The 17,558-nt window shown below is 44.3% G+C and overlaps 1 protein-coding gene across 2 annotated transcripts in view; it reads left to right on the top strand.

Annotated features, from left to right (window-relative positions):
• Window positions 1-3,019: 3,019 nt before the first annotated feature.
• The window catches only part of SYT4 (synaptotagmin 4), a 71,656-nt gene continuing 57,117 nt past the window's right edge, over window positions 3,020-17,558 (top strand). Inside the window, exon 1 of one of the 2 annotated variants that reach the window (XM_068271986.1) lies at window positions 3,020-3,298. In XM_068271986.1, the coding sequence (XP_068128087.1) occupies window positions 3,262-3,298 (37 nt within the window). In that variant the 5' untranslated portion in view covers window positions 3,020-3,261. The remainder of the gene's footprint in view (window positions 3,299-17,558) is intronic. The other variant, XM_068271976.1, reaches the window with a different exon arrangement.

The following is a 17,558-nucleotide window of genomic DNA, read 5'->3' as shown; positions in this document are numbered from 1 at the left end:
GGTCCTTTCGGCATTCTCTGATTGGGACAATGCTTCCAAGTTGATTGGGCTAAAATTACCGAATTGCAGTGATGCGGCATTTCCACAAGAAATACGATTTCCGAGTTCTGTTTTCCGATTTCTGAGTTCCAACCGTGAAATCCGAAAGAGCATCCCTAATTCGGGATGCTGGACAAGCTGACATTTAGAAGCATTGGGGGGGAGGCGGTGGCACGTGTCAGTTCTGTGCCAGTATTCCTGTTACTTGTACAAGAAAACAACTGCAATCAGGGGGGCTTCATGAGAATTCAGCTTCAACTTTTTGGATGCAAATTCCTTTCATTGTAAATATAATTACAGACGTCAAAGTCATGCTTTTGTTCCAAGTTTATTTTTGTCTAATGGGATTGAATGAGAATTAATTTCCTGCGTTACGTCATGTCCACATCCATCCCATTAGTCACACACATAAAGCTGTCCACAGATAGTACAATCCATTCATCTGATCAGGCTAACAACTGAGTCACTCGATCAGATAGGAACATTGCACTGACTCCACGGGACTGGCCTTTCTGTAGCAAATCGATTCTTGGTCAGCTGATCTTCCTGCAAAACTTAAAGAGAAACATCAACAAAGGATTGAACTTCATCCCAATCAGTAGCTGACACCCCTTTTTCAGGTGAAATCTTTACTTTATCTCCAATAGATCATCAGGGGGCTCTGTATGGCTGATATTGAGGACAAACCCCTCCCACAGTGTGATGTCATGACCATGGTCCTGACAGTTTGTTGTCTGTGAACCTCGGTGCATTGTGGGAGATAACGTTTTTTTTACCAACCGCTAAGCAAGCGGCATCTCCCTCTGTGTATAGAACTCTCAGTAACGAACATTCCATACAGATCACCTGGTTGAACTAAAGATGACACCACCAGTGATAAATGTCAGAATGTACCGTAAATCAGGGAGATTTTATAATGGGCAAACACTGACTAAATAATCTATAAATGAATATTGTAAAATATAAGCTATTTTATTAATTATGTTATTTTCACTCCAGTTCCTTGTTAACCATTTATGCCACCCGGACGTCATTGTCACATCCAGGCGGCTGCTGTTGCTGGTGCGCACCCGTGCTGCCCCATTAGCCCGGAGATCAATGAAAGGGAACATAGTTCCCATGTTCCCATTCATCGATCTAAGTCCCCGGTAGAAAGACCGACAGCTTCTTATCAGAAGCCGCCGTCTTTCTGATAAAAAAATAGTTTCCCGTCCTCCTTATGCTTTCTGGAAGCCATCTTGTGGCCAAATAGTAAAAATATGTCTACATACATATTTTAATGAAATAAACACACATTATTACATTTAAAATAAACTGTTTACCTCCCACACCAAAACTTACCCAAATAACATTTTAAATGAAAAAAAAAGTTACAATTAAAAAAAAAACCCCAAAAACATAAATAAGGGTCTGAACTTTTTTAATATGAATGTGAAGAGGGTATATTACGAACATTTTTTAAATTATAAGCTTGTAAATAGTGATGGACACAAAATTGAAAAAAATGCACCTTTATTTCTATTTCCAAATAAAATATTGGTGCCATACATTGTGATAGGGACATAATTTAAATGGGGTAATAACGGAGACAAATGGGCAAATAAAATACATAAAACTGAGAAATAATACATTTTTTCCATTTTTTTCTTAATATTCCTGTGAAAATGCATTTAGAAAAAAATAATTCTTAGCAAAATGTACCACCCAAAGAAAGCCTAATTGGTGGCGGAAAAACAAGATATAGATCAATTAATTATGATAATTAGTGCTAAAGTTATTGGCGAATGAATGGGAGGGGAAAACTGCTCTGATGCATAAGGTGAAAAATAACCGCGGGCTGAAATGGTTAAATCAGTTTCAGTTTTTTTTTGCTTTGTGTACCCCCTGGTGCCCAGTGCACTATACATTACCTGTCCGGGGCCCAGGTCACTTGGCTTCCCGATGCCTCCGGGCGCTGTCCTCCGTCCATACACGCGCCCCACATGGTTGCTAGAGTAACGTGGGAGCATATGTGACATCACACACTCACCTGCGTTACTCCGGCAACCACGTGGGGCGCGGGTATGGATGAAGGCCAGCGCCCAGAGCCAGTGCAGGACAAGCAGCGGTCAAAGTTCCCGATATTCGCCATTTCCGCTGCGCACCCAATCTAGCAAGTCCACCCTACAACTTGCAGCATGTCCGACCGATTATGACAACCAATTTCGGCCCGAAATTGGTTGAAGTGTCGATAGGGCATGCACTTGGCGGCACCGATTTTTATCCAGTTCCAATTATATTAATTAAAGTGGATGATCGATTGGCCGCCAAGTCGCCTGATAAATCGCCACCTTTAGTCTATTCAGAATGATTTTGGATTCACGTTGGTCTGTGTATGGTCAGTTTGGGCACCGTTAGTCTGTTCAGACTGATTGTGGATTCACATTGGTCTGTGTATGGTCAGTTTGGGCACTGTTAGTCTGTTCAGACTGATTGTAGATTCACATTGGTCTGTGTATGGTCAGTTTGGGAACCGTTAGTCTGTTCAGACTGATTGTAGATTCACATTGGTCTGTGTATGGTCAGTTTGGGCACCGTTAATCCAATCAAACGTTATCTTCACCCTATGTTAGCATGGTTCTATAGATGGCACGTTCCCCTCTAAGCCTTGGCAGTCAATCATCACTGCTTACATAAATTGCTCTCTTACTGCACGCAGCGGATACTGTCAGTCATGGATCAGCTGCCTTGAATTTGCAAAGGGAGGAAAGAAAAAACAGCCATTCTTTATGTCTGAAACAGACCAGCATTCCTTTAACCATTTCCCTCTCTGTCTGACTGTATCCAAGGAACTGCAAGTTAATCTCTTGCAGTTAAAAGAATTGATGAACATCCTCTATATTCTCTGGAGAGCAGGCAGAGGAGGAGGGGGGGGGAGTAAGGTGCTGATTTCAGAGAGGCAGCAGCGTCAGCATTGCGTCAGTTCGGCCAGCAGCCGTGTCTGCAGCTGGAACAGGCAGACTGGGAGGGCAGCAGAGCAGGAGGTAAAGCTGCAGTCAGCCTAGAGAAAGCCGTCAGCCCCTCCTCACACTGAGATCTGCTGCTGGATACCAACAGATTTTTTTCCCCTCTGCCTCTCCCTGCCATTTTTCCCAGGCTGCTCAGCAGAGGAGATAGGGAGAGCAGCACCACCATCAGCAGGACAAGGATTCAGCACCTTGGACAGCGGAGCCTGCTGCAAACATGGCTCCAGTGACTTCCAACAGTGGGGGGGCTTATGGTAAGTTTCTCTCCTTAACTTTTGCCTTTAAATCATAAGTGGAACTCTGTATCTTAAAGGATCTGAGCTGTGTTTAGGAAGGGTAACCTAGGTGGAGGGAGAATAGACAACCCAGTGTCAACATTTCCTAAAGTCCAGGCAGTTTGACCCATGGGCAGAAGCTTAGGTTCCTACAAGATCTTGATAGAATAGTTACATAATTATGCACAAGGTCGACATATTGGTTAGATGACCACAAGATTAGTTTAATGAATACAAGCCATCCATAGACTTGATGGACGACTTTGTGCAGAACTGCTGCCAGGGGTCTAATATAGGCTACGTAGGTGTATTTCTACCTACGTAGCAGATAGGATACAGGAGCTTGCTAGTGTCAGCTTTTCTATGTAAAGCACTGGAAGATACCTAATTATGTGTGTAATGACTAGACTCTCTGCTACTTAAGTATAATAAGGGCGAAACTGTGCATGTTGGATTTTTCTCCTCTTGTGAGTAATATTGCCTACGCCATCGTTGAGTGTTAGGAGGGGTGTGGAGTTGTCATCTGGCTTTTGCTAGCCGTTTGGTTTTTAGTTGCAATGATTCCTCTCTGCATGTCCTTCTACAGAACAGTCCTTTGCCTAAAATCAGGTTATTCAGAGTCAAAGGGCATTACTTTTTAAGCTTTAGTTGTGTTTTATTTTTGGACACATTTAAGGAACTTCTGTGCCAGAAGGAGACCTTGCCCTTAGACCATGATGATGATGACTCTTCATAAATTCCTGCAGTAGGGGGAAAGAGCGTCTTGTGTCACGTTACGGTCCGCACTCTCCGGTGATTCATTGCTTGTGGATGTAAAGAGACAATACATCCTGTCCCCGTGACATCATGCCATATCTATATCACTAAAAATAGCTTTGCTGAGCACAGTGTCGTATATAGTTCCTCTGCAAAGGGTTGATTGTAAATTAAGGTAAAGCGTAGAGCAGAGGCGATGTCCGAAGTGCGGTAATCCATAGGAAACTAACAAATCCCATCTCTCTCTGGTCTTGGAGATGAGAGGTAGTTAGGGGCTGGTTGCTACAGGTTTAGCGCTATATAGCTCTTATAGATTTCGCCTGCTAGTAGCCATACCAATGTGGAGATCATGACAGATGATAGACATCTAGATCTACAAGAAGGTGTGCATATTTATTTAGATTACAGGTTCTTGGTAGCTTATTCCAAGTCTAGCTGGATTGGAGTGGTGGGAGGGGGAGGCAGAAGGGAAACAGTGGGTGTAGATGAGGCACAGAAGGATAGGCGTTGGAAGCCATCGTTAACTTCAATAACCGTCAAATGTGTTACGAATGTAGCGGTGGCCAGGAGTTGTAGGAGTCGATCTGTGTCAATTCCTAACCTGTTCTGTTTATGTAGGACAGACTAGGATTTCTTCTGATGACTTCTTATCACGGGCATTCAAGTTTACGGACAGTAAAACAAACTATGGCTCTTCAGGAGACTGGAGGAGCCCTTAATGTGTTTGTAGTGGTATGTTTGCTGGTAGCGTTTAATTAATTGACTTCATGCTGAGTAGATATATTTGTACAACAATACATCATCCAACGAGGCATATAGAGGAGGATAGAGTCAAGGGGAATATCGGTGGCATGCTGAGGTACAGAATACAAACTGCAGAGCACTCCTATCTGTCTCTATACAATCTGTCATACCCTCAATTGTTTTAGCAATACCAGTAAACTGGCAGCCAGTGATATGCCAAGCTATGGTAGGATCCATGAGACTGGCTAAAGACTGGCAGCTTGTACCAGCCATTTCTGCGTCAGTGTTCTGCGAAAACATGATAGAAATCAAATCCGAGTTGTAGTTTGCTTCCTACACACTACTGTTAATTGTTAACCCAGACTAGAGAACACTGCCTATCTCTGAGCACATAGGTGGGGTAGGCAGCTCTTGGATTCTATCAAAAGCATTAAGGCTACAAAACCTAAAAAAGTTTCAACTGCAATAATTGTTTTAAGGAATTAAAGACAATATAGTTTAATTTATGTAAGATATCTGAAGCTCAACTGCAGATCAAAATTAGAAGATGGGTTAAGCAGGAAATCCTCATGGACTTTGAAGGCAATGGTTGAGTGAAACGATAGATGCTTTCAGGAATAAATCTTTTGAGTGTCTGTAGCATGTTTGCCTATCGGATTACAGTCATGCATGGGTTACGCTCCTCTGGAACTATGGTAGTAAAAAAAGGTTTAATAAAAGGATGAGCCAAGTTTTTGGTTTATTACAAAGATGAAGCAGTGATATGATTTACATTTTAGCATTATCCATGCTATTATTGGGCTGCCTTATCTAAGAGCCACAGAAAGGAATAACCTTAGAATGAATTGTGTCTTCAAACTCGTTATAAGCGTGAAGTGGTTGAGCTGTTTGGAAGGGAAGGGGAGAGAGGTGCTTCCATAGCTTTGACTTCAGAAGGTGCTAGGAGGTAGAGGAGCAAATTTCTGCGAGTCTCACCTTTTGTGTCACCTTTTGTACCATTTATATCTGCAACTCGGTCATTTGTACCTCATTATCTGTGCAGTGTTGCTTAATAGGTTGGCACTTTCCTAATAAAGGATAATGAAAAGGATGACCTGAAAAGCTAAGCGAAACAGGTAGGCTGCTCTATTAAAATAAAAAAAAAAAATAAAAAGACTGAGTGGAAATTATGGCAAGAGTGGAGGAGTTTTTTTCTGATCTTGATTGCTTGCTGTGGTCCAGCCTTGCTCCAGTTTTCTTGGCCATCGTCTTGTCAAAACAACCTTCGGGGTATTTTTGCCGGACCAAAAATAGCTCTCGTTTATTTGTCTCTATAAGTAGCACAAATTTCCCCTGCACTGATTGGCACTGACTGACTGACACATTCTGCGATCGTCTGTCAGCGCTCAGTGCCGCGGTAATGTACGAGCAACCTCTGACTTAGCTTAAAATTGCTCAAGGGCTCGGTGACACAGATAATTGTAACCGCTTTCATGGCATAAAACCACAAACACCCCCCCCCCCCCCACCACCACCACCACCTCTCCCACCCACTAGTATCTTGTTTGTCTTACAGTTGATATAGGTGTTAAAATTGTCAGCAAGAGGTTAATTTCTAGCTACTAAATGATTTAAAGTTGCAGTTGGATAGGAGTAGACTTCTGCAATCCCCCTGACTCCAAGGGTGAGGCACTGCCAGCAATCTGCCATTGTTATTATGGGGGCTTGACTTCCCTGTTGATGGATTGGCCTTCGTATTAATTTGTCTTCAAAAAAACAAAGGCTGCATCAGGAGAGGTAAGATAATGGTGGCTTTAGAGTGACATGGGGCAGGGCTAGGAATTGACTAGAACTATTTTCTTCCTTTGATTTGAGAATCAGATGAGCGGTTTAAAATTAACATATTACCCACCGAAATGGAAATATTGGGTGTTTTTTTAGACTACAAGCCTACCCTAGAACTGATTTAGTAACCAAGCCATTAAATTGGGAAGGATCTAAGATCCCACCTTTAGTTTAAAGCAGTTTATCAGGCTTATAAGGCTCACAAAACAAATTTGTCTTGACTGGAGTATTAATGAAATGATCCCGCCAATTTCTTGTTCCTCTGTTTCCCATCTTGCTTTGCGCCATCTCAGCGACAGCAGGGAGGCGGGATCCCATCGGCTATGGACGTCACAGGCATGTGACTTATAAGCAGAGGCCCGAGTTAAACCATCTAGAGCTCCCAGTTGTAGACCATAGCTCAGATAAGGACTGACCAGTGAGGGAGAACCATTCCATGACTGATTTTCCCACCCACCTGAAGCGTAAAATTATGACATCACTGAAGGGGTTCGACCACAACCTTTCGTGAGCTTGTGACACCAGAAGGAAGGAATGGGAATGTCCACCTTATTTTACGATGATATCTGCATGGCGTGTACCACTTGTGTAACCCTTAAAGAGAAATGAAGTTGGATTTGGGAATAAAGAAACAAAATGGGAGTCCTGGGACATCCATGGCAATAAATTTAGGGTTGTGGATATTTGGTGGCCATGGAGTTCTCGTTCGACTATGCAAGGTCCAAGACTGACCATAGCAAATGCATGGACCGCAGAATGTGGGACATCTGGCCTTCTTGCAGAACTCACATGCAGCTAACTTCCTTGATCTCCTCCTAGCTAGTTGACCAACTTAAGCTAAGAACTTACTGTGAAATACTTCTTCTCTTTCATGCGAAAAAAGAGATGCCAGCCAATTTTGTAGCACAGAAATGAGACCGTTGGGCAATCGTAAGTGCTCATCATCTACTGTTAACTCCAGCTTGGCCTTACCTTGTTTGGAGCCATCCTCAGACTTGGCATGTGGTTTGGATTGATCTGGCTGTGTCTGCATTGAGAATTTAGGGGTTCAGTCACAAAACGTATTCTAAGAGTTCTCTATTCTCATGAATTATCTCATCTCCAATTCATCTCCCCCGTTCTGATTTATCTAATCAGTTATCTGTTTATTTCTTGAATTATCTCTCTCGTTGAGGTGAAAAATGAGTAAGGTGGGGTCATTTGTGAAATACGTATTGTTAATTGACCCCTTGAAGCAGGACTGGATTTACATCGTAGGAGCCTATAGGCACATACAGTATGTCTTGGCACCCTAGAATTCACACACAAACCCCCACCAAACCGCACTGAAAGTGCCCTGACTGGCCCAGCTGTCATATCTCCCTCAGTTTCCTTGTCCGGACCGTCATAGGTAGCTAGAGGTGCCCCAAATATTAGGTAGCTAGAGTTGACCCTGACTGAAGAGATATCTGATCAGTGGAATGCCGTGACCGGGGTGAGTATCCTCTCATTTACATTCCACTCGGGACTTTGAATAGGTAAGGTGAGAGCGAGGCACTTGGGAAGGTGAGTTAGCCGCCTGTCCATGATCAGGCGCCTGTAGACACATGCCTACAGTGCCTTATGGTAAATCCGGCCCTGCCTCAAAGTGAAACTCTGCTTCTATTGATACGAAAATAATCCAGTCTAAAGTCTGCTGTATATATGACAAGGATTTTATGCTTGCCCTTATGCCCGTGTACTGGCAGAAATTTCAACAGTGTCTTTCTAACAGGAAATGCAAGACAGGTGAGACAGTCTGTAATAATGATTTGAGCAGTGCAACATATGCTGTTATGAGATAAAGGCTTCAGTATATATCCTCTATAATTGCGTGAGCTCTCCAACATCATGCCACTAAATGGGTGGATGGAGTGACGGCATCTTTAGAATTCTCTCTCTGACCTGTGCAGAGAATGATTCCTGCTGGCAGGCAGATGGGGATTTGGGGATGTTCTGTATATCAAATGGAGTGTTTTATATTTCAAGCACTGTACGGTTGTCATGGTTGCAAAACAGTGAAATCAGCTTCTTGTTTTGTTGTTTTTTTTTTTTTTTTTTTTTGTAGAAAATCATATTTGGCAATAAATTGTAATGGAAATAATGGAAAGGTATGTTTTTCAATAACATTCAATTACAAAAGAGTTTGTTTGGCACTGACATACTTTATGTAGCTGTTCCCTTAATGAATGCAGATTATTCCTTTTCCTAGAGTTGTAGTATACTATACTGTTTATGCTTTTACTTGCTTTCATGTGTTTAAAATGTCTCAAAATGGGGACTTGATACAAAATAAAAATGCAGTGTATTTGATTAGCTTTATTTAAAGGCACTGGCATATCACCTCCAGTAAATACAGGATAAGCTGTTACTTTGTGACTGTACTGATAGTAGACTAGCTGCAGTGTGTACTGATCTTTGTGCTGATCTGATCTCTGCTGCCCCAGTATGTACAGTATAAGCTGTAACTCTGTGCCTGTACTGATAGTAGACTAGCTGCAGTGTGTGCCGATCCCTGCAACCCCCAGCATGTACAGTATAAGCTGTTATTATGTGTCTGTACTGATAGTAAACTAGCTGCAGTGTGTGCTGATCTCTGCTGCCTCCAGTATGTGCAGTATAAGCTGTTACTCTGTACCTGTGCTGATAGTAAACTAGCTGCAGTGTGTGCTGATCCCTGCTACCCCCAGTATGTACAGTATAAGCTGTAACTCTGTGCCTGTACTGATAGTAAACTAGCTGCAGTGTGTGCTGACCTAGTATGTACAGTATACGCTGTTACTATGTGCCTGTACTGATAGTAAACTAGCTGCAGTGTGTGCTGATCTCTACTACCCCCAGTATGTACAGTGTAAGCTGTAACTCTGTGCCTGTACTGATAGGAGACTAGCTGCAGTGTGTGCCGATCCCTGCTACCCCCAGCATGTACAGTATAAGTTTTGACTCTGTGTCTGTACTGATAGTAAACAAGCTGCAGTGCGTGCTGGTCTCTGCTGCCTCCAGTATGTACAGAATAAGCTGTTACTTTGTGCCTGTACTGATAGAAGACTAGCTGCAGTGTGTGCCGATCCCTGCTACCCCCAGCATGTACAGTATAAGCTTTGACTCTGTGTCGGTACTGATAGTAAACTAGCTGCAGTGTGTGCTGATCTCTGCTACCTCCAGTATGTACAGTATAAGCTGTTACTCTGTACCTGTACTGATAGTAAACTAGCTGCAGTGTGTGCTGATCCCTGCTACCCCCAGTATGTACAGTATATGCTGTAACTCTGTGCCTATACTGATAGTAAACTAGCTGCAGTGTATGCTGGTCTCTGCTGCCTTCAGTATGTACAGTATAAGCCCTTACTCTGTGCCTGTACTGACAGTAGACTAGCTGCAGTGTGTGCCGATCCCTGCTACCCCCACATGTACAGTATAAGCTTTGACTCTGTGTCTGTACTGATAGTAAACTAGCTGCAGTGTGTGCTGGTCTCTGCTGCCTCTAGTATGTACAGTATAAGCTGTTACTCTGTGCCTGTACTGATAGTGTACTAGCTGCAGTGTGTGCTGATCCCTGCTACCCCTAGCATGTACAGTATAAGCTGTTACTCTGTGCCTGTACTGATAGTAAACTAGCTACAGTGTGTGCTGATCTCTACTGACTCATTATGTACAGTATAAGCTGTTACTCTGTGCCTGTACTGATAGCAAACTAGCTGCAGTGTGTGCTGATCTCTGCTGCCTCCAGTATGCACAGTATAAGCTGTTACTCTGTGCCTGTACTGCTAGTAAACTAGCTGCAGTGTGTGCTGATCTCTGCTGCCCCCAGTATGTACAGTATAAGCTGTTACTCTCTGCCTGTACTGATAGTAAACTAGCTGCAGTGTGTGCTGGTCTCTGCCACCTCCAGTATGTACAGTATAAGCTGTTACTCTGTGCCTGTACTGATAGTAAACTAGCTGCAGTGTGTGCTGATCTCTGCTGCCCCCAGTATGTACAGTATAAGCTGTTACTCTGTGCCTGTACTGATAGTAAACTAGCTGCAGTGTGTGCTGGTCTCTGCTACCTCCAGTATGTACAGTATAAGCTGGTACTCTGTGCCTGTACTGATAGTAAACTATCTGCAGTGTGTACTGATCTCTGCTGCCCCCAATATGTACAGTATAAGCTTTTACTCTCTGCCTGTACTCAAGATTTAAATTTCACAACAATTCGTCTAGTCTGATGGAATTGTTTATCATTTTACCCTCTGTTCGTAGGCCCCACCAATCCACAAGACAACCTAGGCAGGTGCCTGGGACCTCTTGGGTGTCATGGGGCCCAACTGCTACTTTCTCTGTCCCTCTTCCTGTACTAAAAGGAGCATTAGGGATGGAGTGGGCCACAACTTACTACCTTGAGTAGAGTCCCATCTCATCTCGATCCATCTCTGTTTCTGATTGATTACCAGGGCCGGATTTGTACTCTTTACCACCCAAGGCCACTGTCACCAGCCGCCTCCCTTTAGTATAGGTAGCCAGACGGCCTCTCCCCTCTAGTATTGATAGCCTGATGATTCCCCCGTATAGGTAGTCAGATGGCGTACGTTAAAAAGGGGCGCTGGGAAAAAAGGGCGCCGGGTTTTTAACGATAAGCATGGATAACGTTTAAAATTGTATTGTACTGTATTTCGTTTAAAATTAATGTTTTTTAAAGTTATAAATCATTAAATAATGTGCATTAAATCGGCAATTGTAAAAACGTTAATCTTTCGTTTAAATAGTGAAACGTATAATAACGTTTAAAAAAAAAATTACTAAGTAACCCTCCCTGTACCTACCCCTAACCCCTAGACCCCCCTGTTAGTGCCTAAACCTAAGACCCCCCTGTTGGTGCCTAAACCTAAGACCCCCCTGTTAGTGCCTAAACCTAAGACCCCCCTGTTGGTGCCTAAACCTAAGACCCCCCTGTTGGTGCCTAAACCTAAAACCCCCTGTTGGTGCCTAAACCTAAGACCCCCCTGTTGGTGCCTAAACCTAAGACCCCCCTGTTGGTTTTTTCTTTTAAAAATAATGTAAAAAAAAAAAAAAAAAGTACTGTTTTTCGTTTAAAAATAATGTTTGGGAAAAAATATTGTACTGTTTTTCGTTTAAAAATAATATTTAAAAATGTATAAATCATTAAATAATGTGTAATCATGAGAAACAGTAATAAAACATTAAGTCTCCGGGCGCCGCTTTTAAAACGTTAGTTTTCTCCGGCGCCCTTTTTTCCTATCGGGCGCCCATTAAACGATATTTATTATAGGAGTGAATGGCGGCGCCCGATTTGTCCACTAGCCTCAGGCGCCCGAATTTACTGTTTCCAGTCAGATGACCCCTCCCCCTCTTTCCCTCCAGTAAAGGAAGCCAGACTCCCTTAATCCCTAAGTAGCCAGCTCGCCTTCACACCACAGCAGCTATCAGCTCGTCTCCAGGAACCCAGAGCCTTCCCTCTCCTTAGGTATTTTTTATTTGTGTGACTTTCCATACATTTTAACCTCATTGGTGGTAACCCCGAGCTGCACTCGGGGTAGCCACCAGAGGCTGTATGCAGAGCAATGCGCGCAGCAGGCTTTTCAACTCACCTCCCGGGGGATCCCGATGTCGGCCACCATTCCTCTTCCACTACTCCGAGGCTCTGCTTCCTGCGGGTGAGATCGGCGTCTGTCATCATGACGACAGCCGGCAATCTCACTTTAGGGTTGCAGCGCCACCCGGAGGACGGAGGGAAAACTGCAGCACTGGAGCCCGGGGAGGCGAGTGATTGCTGGGGCTGCTGCAGACTCTCTGCTGGTATGATTTTTTCATGGGTCTAAAAGCGCATTAAAAAAATTGTACTGCTATTAGACCCTAAAATCAGAAGGGATCATACCGCCAGGGAGGTTAAAGGGTTAATGTAAGCCAGCAGCGCCTGTCCAGTCTGTGTTTTGATGGCGTTTCTGGCGGTGCTGAGTAATGGAGCTGTTGCGGCTGCACTCTCTTTCTTTGCCGTCAGTTGCAGTGTTTTTCCGCTCTGATATGCAAGGAAGCTCTGTGAGATGGACGATGCTCACATTAGTTGTGCTTCCGCTGCGGCCGAAGCAGGACCTGGCTCCAGCAGTCATAAAAACCTGTACAGTGCCTCAGCTGCCAGCATCCTCCCCCACAGAAGACTGTATTACCCGCTCTGCGGAGACCGTTCTGTTCCTCGCCCTTCAATGCGTGGGCAGCGCAGGGCAGCGCTCAGCCAGTCTAGAGCTGTCCACTTTCACAAGCAGAATAGGATCTGTGTCCTCAGTATCTTTAAAGGGGAACTGAAGTAAGAGGTACCGTATACGGAGGCTGCCAAATTTATTTCCTTGTAAGCAATACCAGTTCCCTGGCTGCCCTGCTCATCCTCTGACTCTAATACTATTAGCCATAGCCCCTGAACAAGCATGCAGCAGATCAGGCGTTTGACATTATTGTCAGATCTGACAAAACTAGCTGCATGCTTGTTTCTGGTGTTTTTCAGACACTACTGCAGCCAAATAGATCAGCAGGACAGCCAGGCAACTGGTATTGATTAAAAGGAAATACATATGGCTGCCTCCGTATACCTCTTACTTCAGTTCCCCTTTAAAGGGAAAACATCCCTTAAAGGACAACTGAAGTGAGAGGGTTATGGAGGCTGCCATATTTATTTCCTGTTAATCAATTCCAGTTGTCTGGCAGCCCTGCTGGTCTGTTTGGCTGCAGTAGTGTCTGAATATCACCAGAAACAAGCATGCTGCTAATCTTGTCAGATCTGACAATATTGTCAGAAACACCTGATCTGCTGCATACTTGTTCAGGGGCGCGCCTTGTTACAGTTGTCCTTTAATCATCTTCTAGAGCAGGCTGGATTGGAGGGGGTGTATTCCTGGTGTTCTTTTATTTACTTTTTGTAAGAAGTGGGTCTGTGTCACCCATTGATGCCACTCCCCGATTCTAAAGGGAACCTGTAGTGAGAAGAATACGGAGGCTGTCCTCTTCATTCTCTAAGAAACAATGCCAGTTGCCTGACTTCTGTGCTGATGATCTGCCTGTAATACTATAAACAGGGCCAACCTTGGTTCTCACAATGCCCTGAGCGAAACTCCATTTGGGTGCTTCCCAAAAACCGTACCCCAACTTCCCTCTCCATACAAACACTTTATGTAAGCAAAGAATAACGACAAATACTAGGTATCCCCGGAAGCAGGAAATGTGGGCGCCCGCTAGCATCGAATGTTTGGGTGCAGCCATAGGCACCCATTGAAAGAGCAGTATCAAGGGAAAATTTGGGGGTCTGCAGAGCCCAATAAATAGCGGGCACTAGGTGCAGCACCCAATGTTTATTGGGCACCTTTGGCAGATGGTTTCTATTGGTTGTGGAGGTGGTTAAGGCTAGGTGTGGGGGTTGGGGGTTAAGGTTGAGTGTCAGGCAGGGTGTGTGGGGGGAGGGGAGTGTTGGTTAGGGTTAGGCCTCCGGTAGGGTGTGTCTGTGTGGGGGAGGGGGGGAGTGTTGGTTAGGGTAGGGCATCAGGTAGGTGTTGGGGGGGGGGGGGGGGGGGGGAGTGTTGGTTAGGGTAGGGCATCAGGTAGGTTGTTTGTGCGGGGGTGGGGACCCTTGTGGGGTTAGTGGGGCAGAAGAGAAGCAGTTACCCTGAGCGACGGATTAGAATCCTTGTTTCACTGAAAAGCAGAAACCTTATTGTTGCCCGGGGCAACCGCCTCCATTTTGCTCCATCTTTTGTCTTGGTAACAGTGTGCTGGTGTGTATCCATAGAATTCAGCAGGAAGACTTTATTGTCAGTTCCTGTCTGTGCTCCCTGTCTCTCTATAGGGTCTATCATCATATCCATGCTTATATCTATGTATCTGTCCATCCCTGGCTCTTCTCATTTCCCTCCCTCATCACCCGGTATCGATCTTCATTTTTATATATCCAGGACCTGCTCTTTAGTTTAACAACCTTCTCCTCCTCCCTCTGCCTATTCCAGAGAACATCATCTAGCTCCCTCGCTGCTTATTGAAGCCTCCCTCTGATTTCTCTCTATCTGTCTGTGTGTGTCTCTGTCTCATGCCCTCATCTCCCCTCTGCTTCCCTTTGTGTCTCACTCTATGCATATGACTCACCCTCCTCCTCTGTCTCCTCTCTCCCTGTCTGTCTCTCATTGTATATGTATGCCAATTTCCCCACATCTCTCTCTCTCTGGCTGAGTGATGGGAAGTCCGTCTCTGTTCAATGAATCGATTCATTCGATTCAACTCATTAAAAAGAACCGGATCATGAACCAAATCATTTGATTCATGTCACTGGGGAGGGTGTGGCTAGCAGTAACTTGTTGCTAGTCACTCCCCTCCCCTGCTAATTGGCACAGACATCTATTATTCCACCTCCTAGCTCCTTCTCCTTCAGCTGTGTGTGTTGTGGGCCCTTTTCCACTAGCTGCGTTCTGATTTTTTTAAAAAAAAATAAGCACACGCATGTCTGTGTGATTATGATGCATTTTGCGTTTCAATGTAAAGTATAGGAACACATGAAAAACGCATTTTGTATTGATTTAACCACTAGTATCTATTTTCAAAAATCAAGACAACACTTGCCAATCAGAAAAATGCAAACATATAAAAAACGCTCATCAAAATTGGTCGAAAAACGCAAAACTATAAAAAAAACGCACAAACGCATTTTGCAGTGGAAAAGGACCCTGTGCAGCTGCAGTTCCTGTCTCATCCACTGAACTGATCCGGTTCACTGTGATGAGTCGGATCACTCAACTCACAGGAAAGAAGCGGCTCAAATGAACCAATCACTCATGAACCGGACATCACTAGTCTCTACTGATTTCACTCACTCTCACTGCATGTTTATACCACCCCCTCCAGCCCCATCAGGGGCGTAACTAGAAATCACTGGGCACCCCCTGCAAAACTTTGGACGGGGCCCCCACCCCCCTCACTTTCTGCACAGGTAAATTGAGAACCAATGTTATTCAATTGGCTAGTGCGCACATTAATGTGTTTTCCCCATGCAGATAAAAACAGACAGCAGTGAAGCACTGCACACAATTTCTCTATCAATTACATTATTTTAGCTTCTGTGATAAAACGTGCATGCTTTCACACATACATTAAATAAAGAAAACACATACAGAAAAACACACACAGAAAAACACACACAGAAAACTGACAGCCTCAGCTTATTACACTGACTCTGTCCATCTCTGAGGCAAGGGTCACACTTACCGACTTTCTTACGCGTTTTCTGCACAGAAAAACTGACTTCAACTGAGAACTCATGTTAATCAATAAGCAAGGTCACACTTCAATGCAGATTTCGCATGCAGAAAAAAAACTGACATCTTGCGCAATTTGTCAGTTTTCTCTATAAATTACATTAGCTGCTGTAAGGCAGGGGTCACACGTGTCTTTCAGTTTTCTGCAAAGTGTAGAAACTGAGGCAGGGGTCACACTTGTCGGCTTTCGTGCGCGTTTTCTGCACAGAAAAACTGTTTTCAACTGAGAATGAGCTAGGTCACAGGCAGGGAACACACTTGACTGTTTTCGTACGCGTTTTCTGCACAGAAAAACTGAGAACTCATGTTAATCAATGGGCTATTACACACTTAATATGTTGTTCGTGCGCAGAAAAAAAACTGACATTCTGCATCATTTTGTCAGTTTTCTCTATCAATTACATCAGCTGCTGTGAAAAACCGCGCGCGTTTTCCTGCATAGAAACACATTTGGTGTGCAGAAAAAGTATGCAGGAAAACGCGCGCAGAAAACTGAAAGACAAGTGTGTTCCAATGTAGATTTCGCACGCAGAAAAAAAACTGACATCTTGCGCAATTTGTCAGTTTTCTCTATAAATTACATTAGCTGTTGTAAGGTAGAGGTCACACTTGTCTTTCAGTTTTCTGCAAAATGTAGAAACTGAAAGACAAATGTGACCCCTGCCTGAAAGACAAGTGTGACCCCTGCCTGATGGAGCAGTTCTGCAGATTTCTCCAGCATCACTACAGTACAGAGCACTTGGGGAGGGGTAGAGAGGCTGGGCACTGTACATAGGATCTTTGTCTGCAAAACTTTGTATGATTCCTTATCAGTGGCTTAGCAGATGCAGTCATTAGAACAATTGTGCAGAGGCAGGAAAGCTTTTTCTCACCGTGCCCTTAGTTGTCAGTCTCTCTGGACAGGGATTGTGGATTCCTCCTCTCAGTCTTTGGCATGCTGTGACCTAGTGTGCAACGATTATCACTGTGGATGTCTTCTCTCCATCTGTGGCATGCTGTGACATGGTGTGCAGTAATTGTCACTGTGGATTCCTCCTCTGTCTGTGGCATGCTGTGACATAGCGTGCAGCAATTGTCACTGTGGATCTCCCTCTCAGCCTGTGGCATGCTATGACATAGTGTGCAACGATTGTCACTGTAGATTTCTTCTCTCCATCTGTGGCATGCTGTGACATAGGGCTTGATTCACAAAGCCATGCAAACTGTTTAGCACGGGTGTGCTAAACAGTTAGCACGTGAAGTGCCGTTCGCGGACTTTTGTGCGCGAAATTTGCCGCGATTGCGCGCGCAAAAGTCCACGAATGGCACTTCACGTGCTGTTTAGCACACCCGTGCTAAACAGTTTGCACGGCTTTGTGAATCAAGCCCATAGTGTGCAGCTATAGTCACTGTGGATACCTTCTCTCAGTACGGGGCATGCTGTGATTGTGCAGAGATTTTCACATTGGATTCTTAGTCTTAGACAGAGGTATGCTGTGACATTTGTGTGCAGCGATTGTCACTGTGGATTCCTCCTCTCCGTCTGTGACATAGTATGTGGTGATATTCACTGTGGACTCCTCCACTCAATCTGTGGCATGCTGTGACAAAGTGTGTAGCGATTGTCACTGTGGA

The sequence above is a fragment of the Hyperolius riggenbachi genome, chromosome 1 (assembly GCF_040937935.1).
Source record: "Hyperolius riggenbachi isolate aHypRig1 chromosome 1, aHypRig1.pri, whole genome shotgun sequence".
Classification (NCBI taxonomy): Eukaryota; Metazoa; Chordata; class Amphibia; order Anura; family Hyperoliidae; genus Hyperolius; species Hyperolius riggenbachi.
This window is presented reverse-complemented; position numbering and strand designations above follow the sequence as displayed.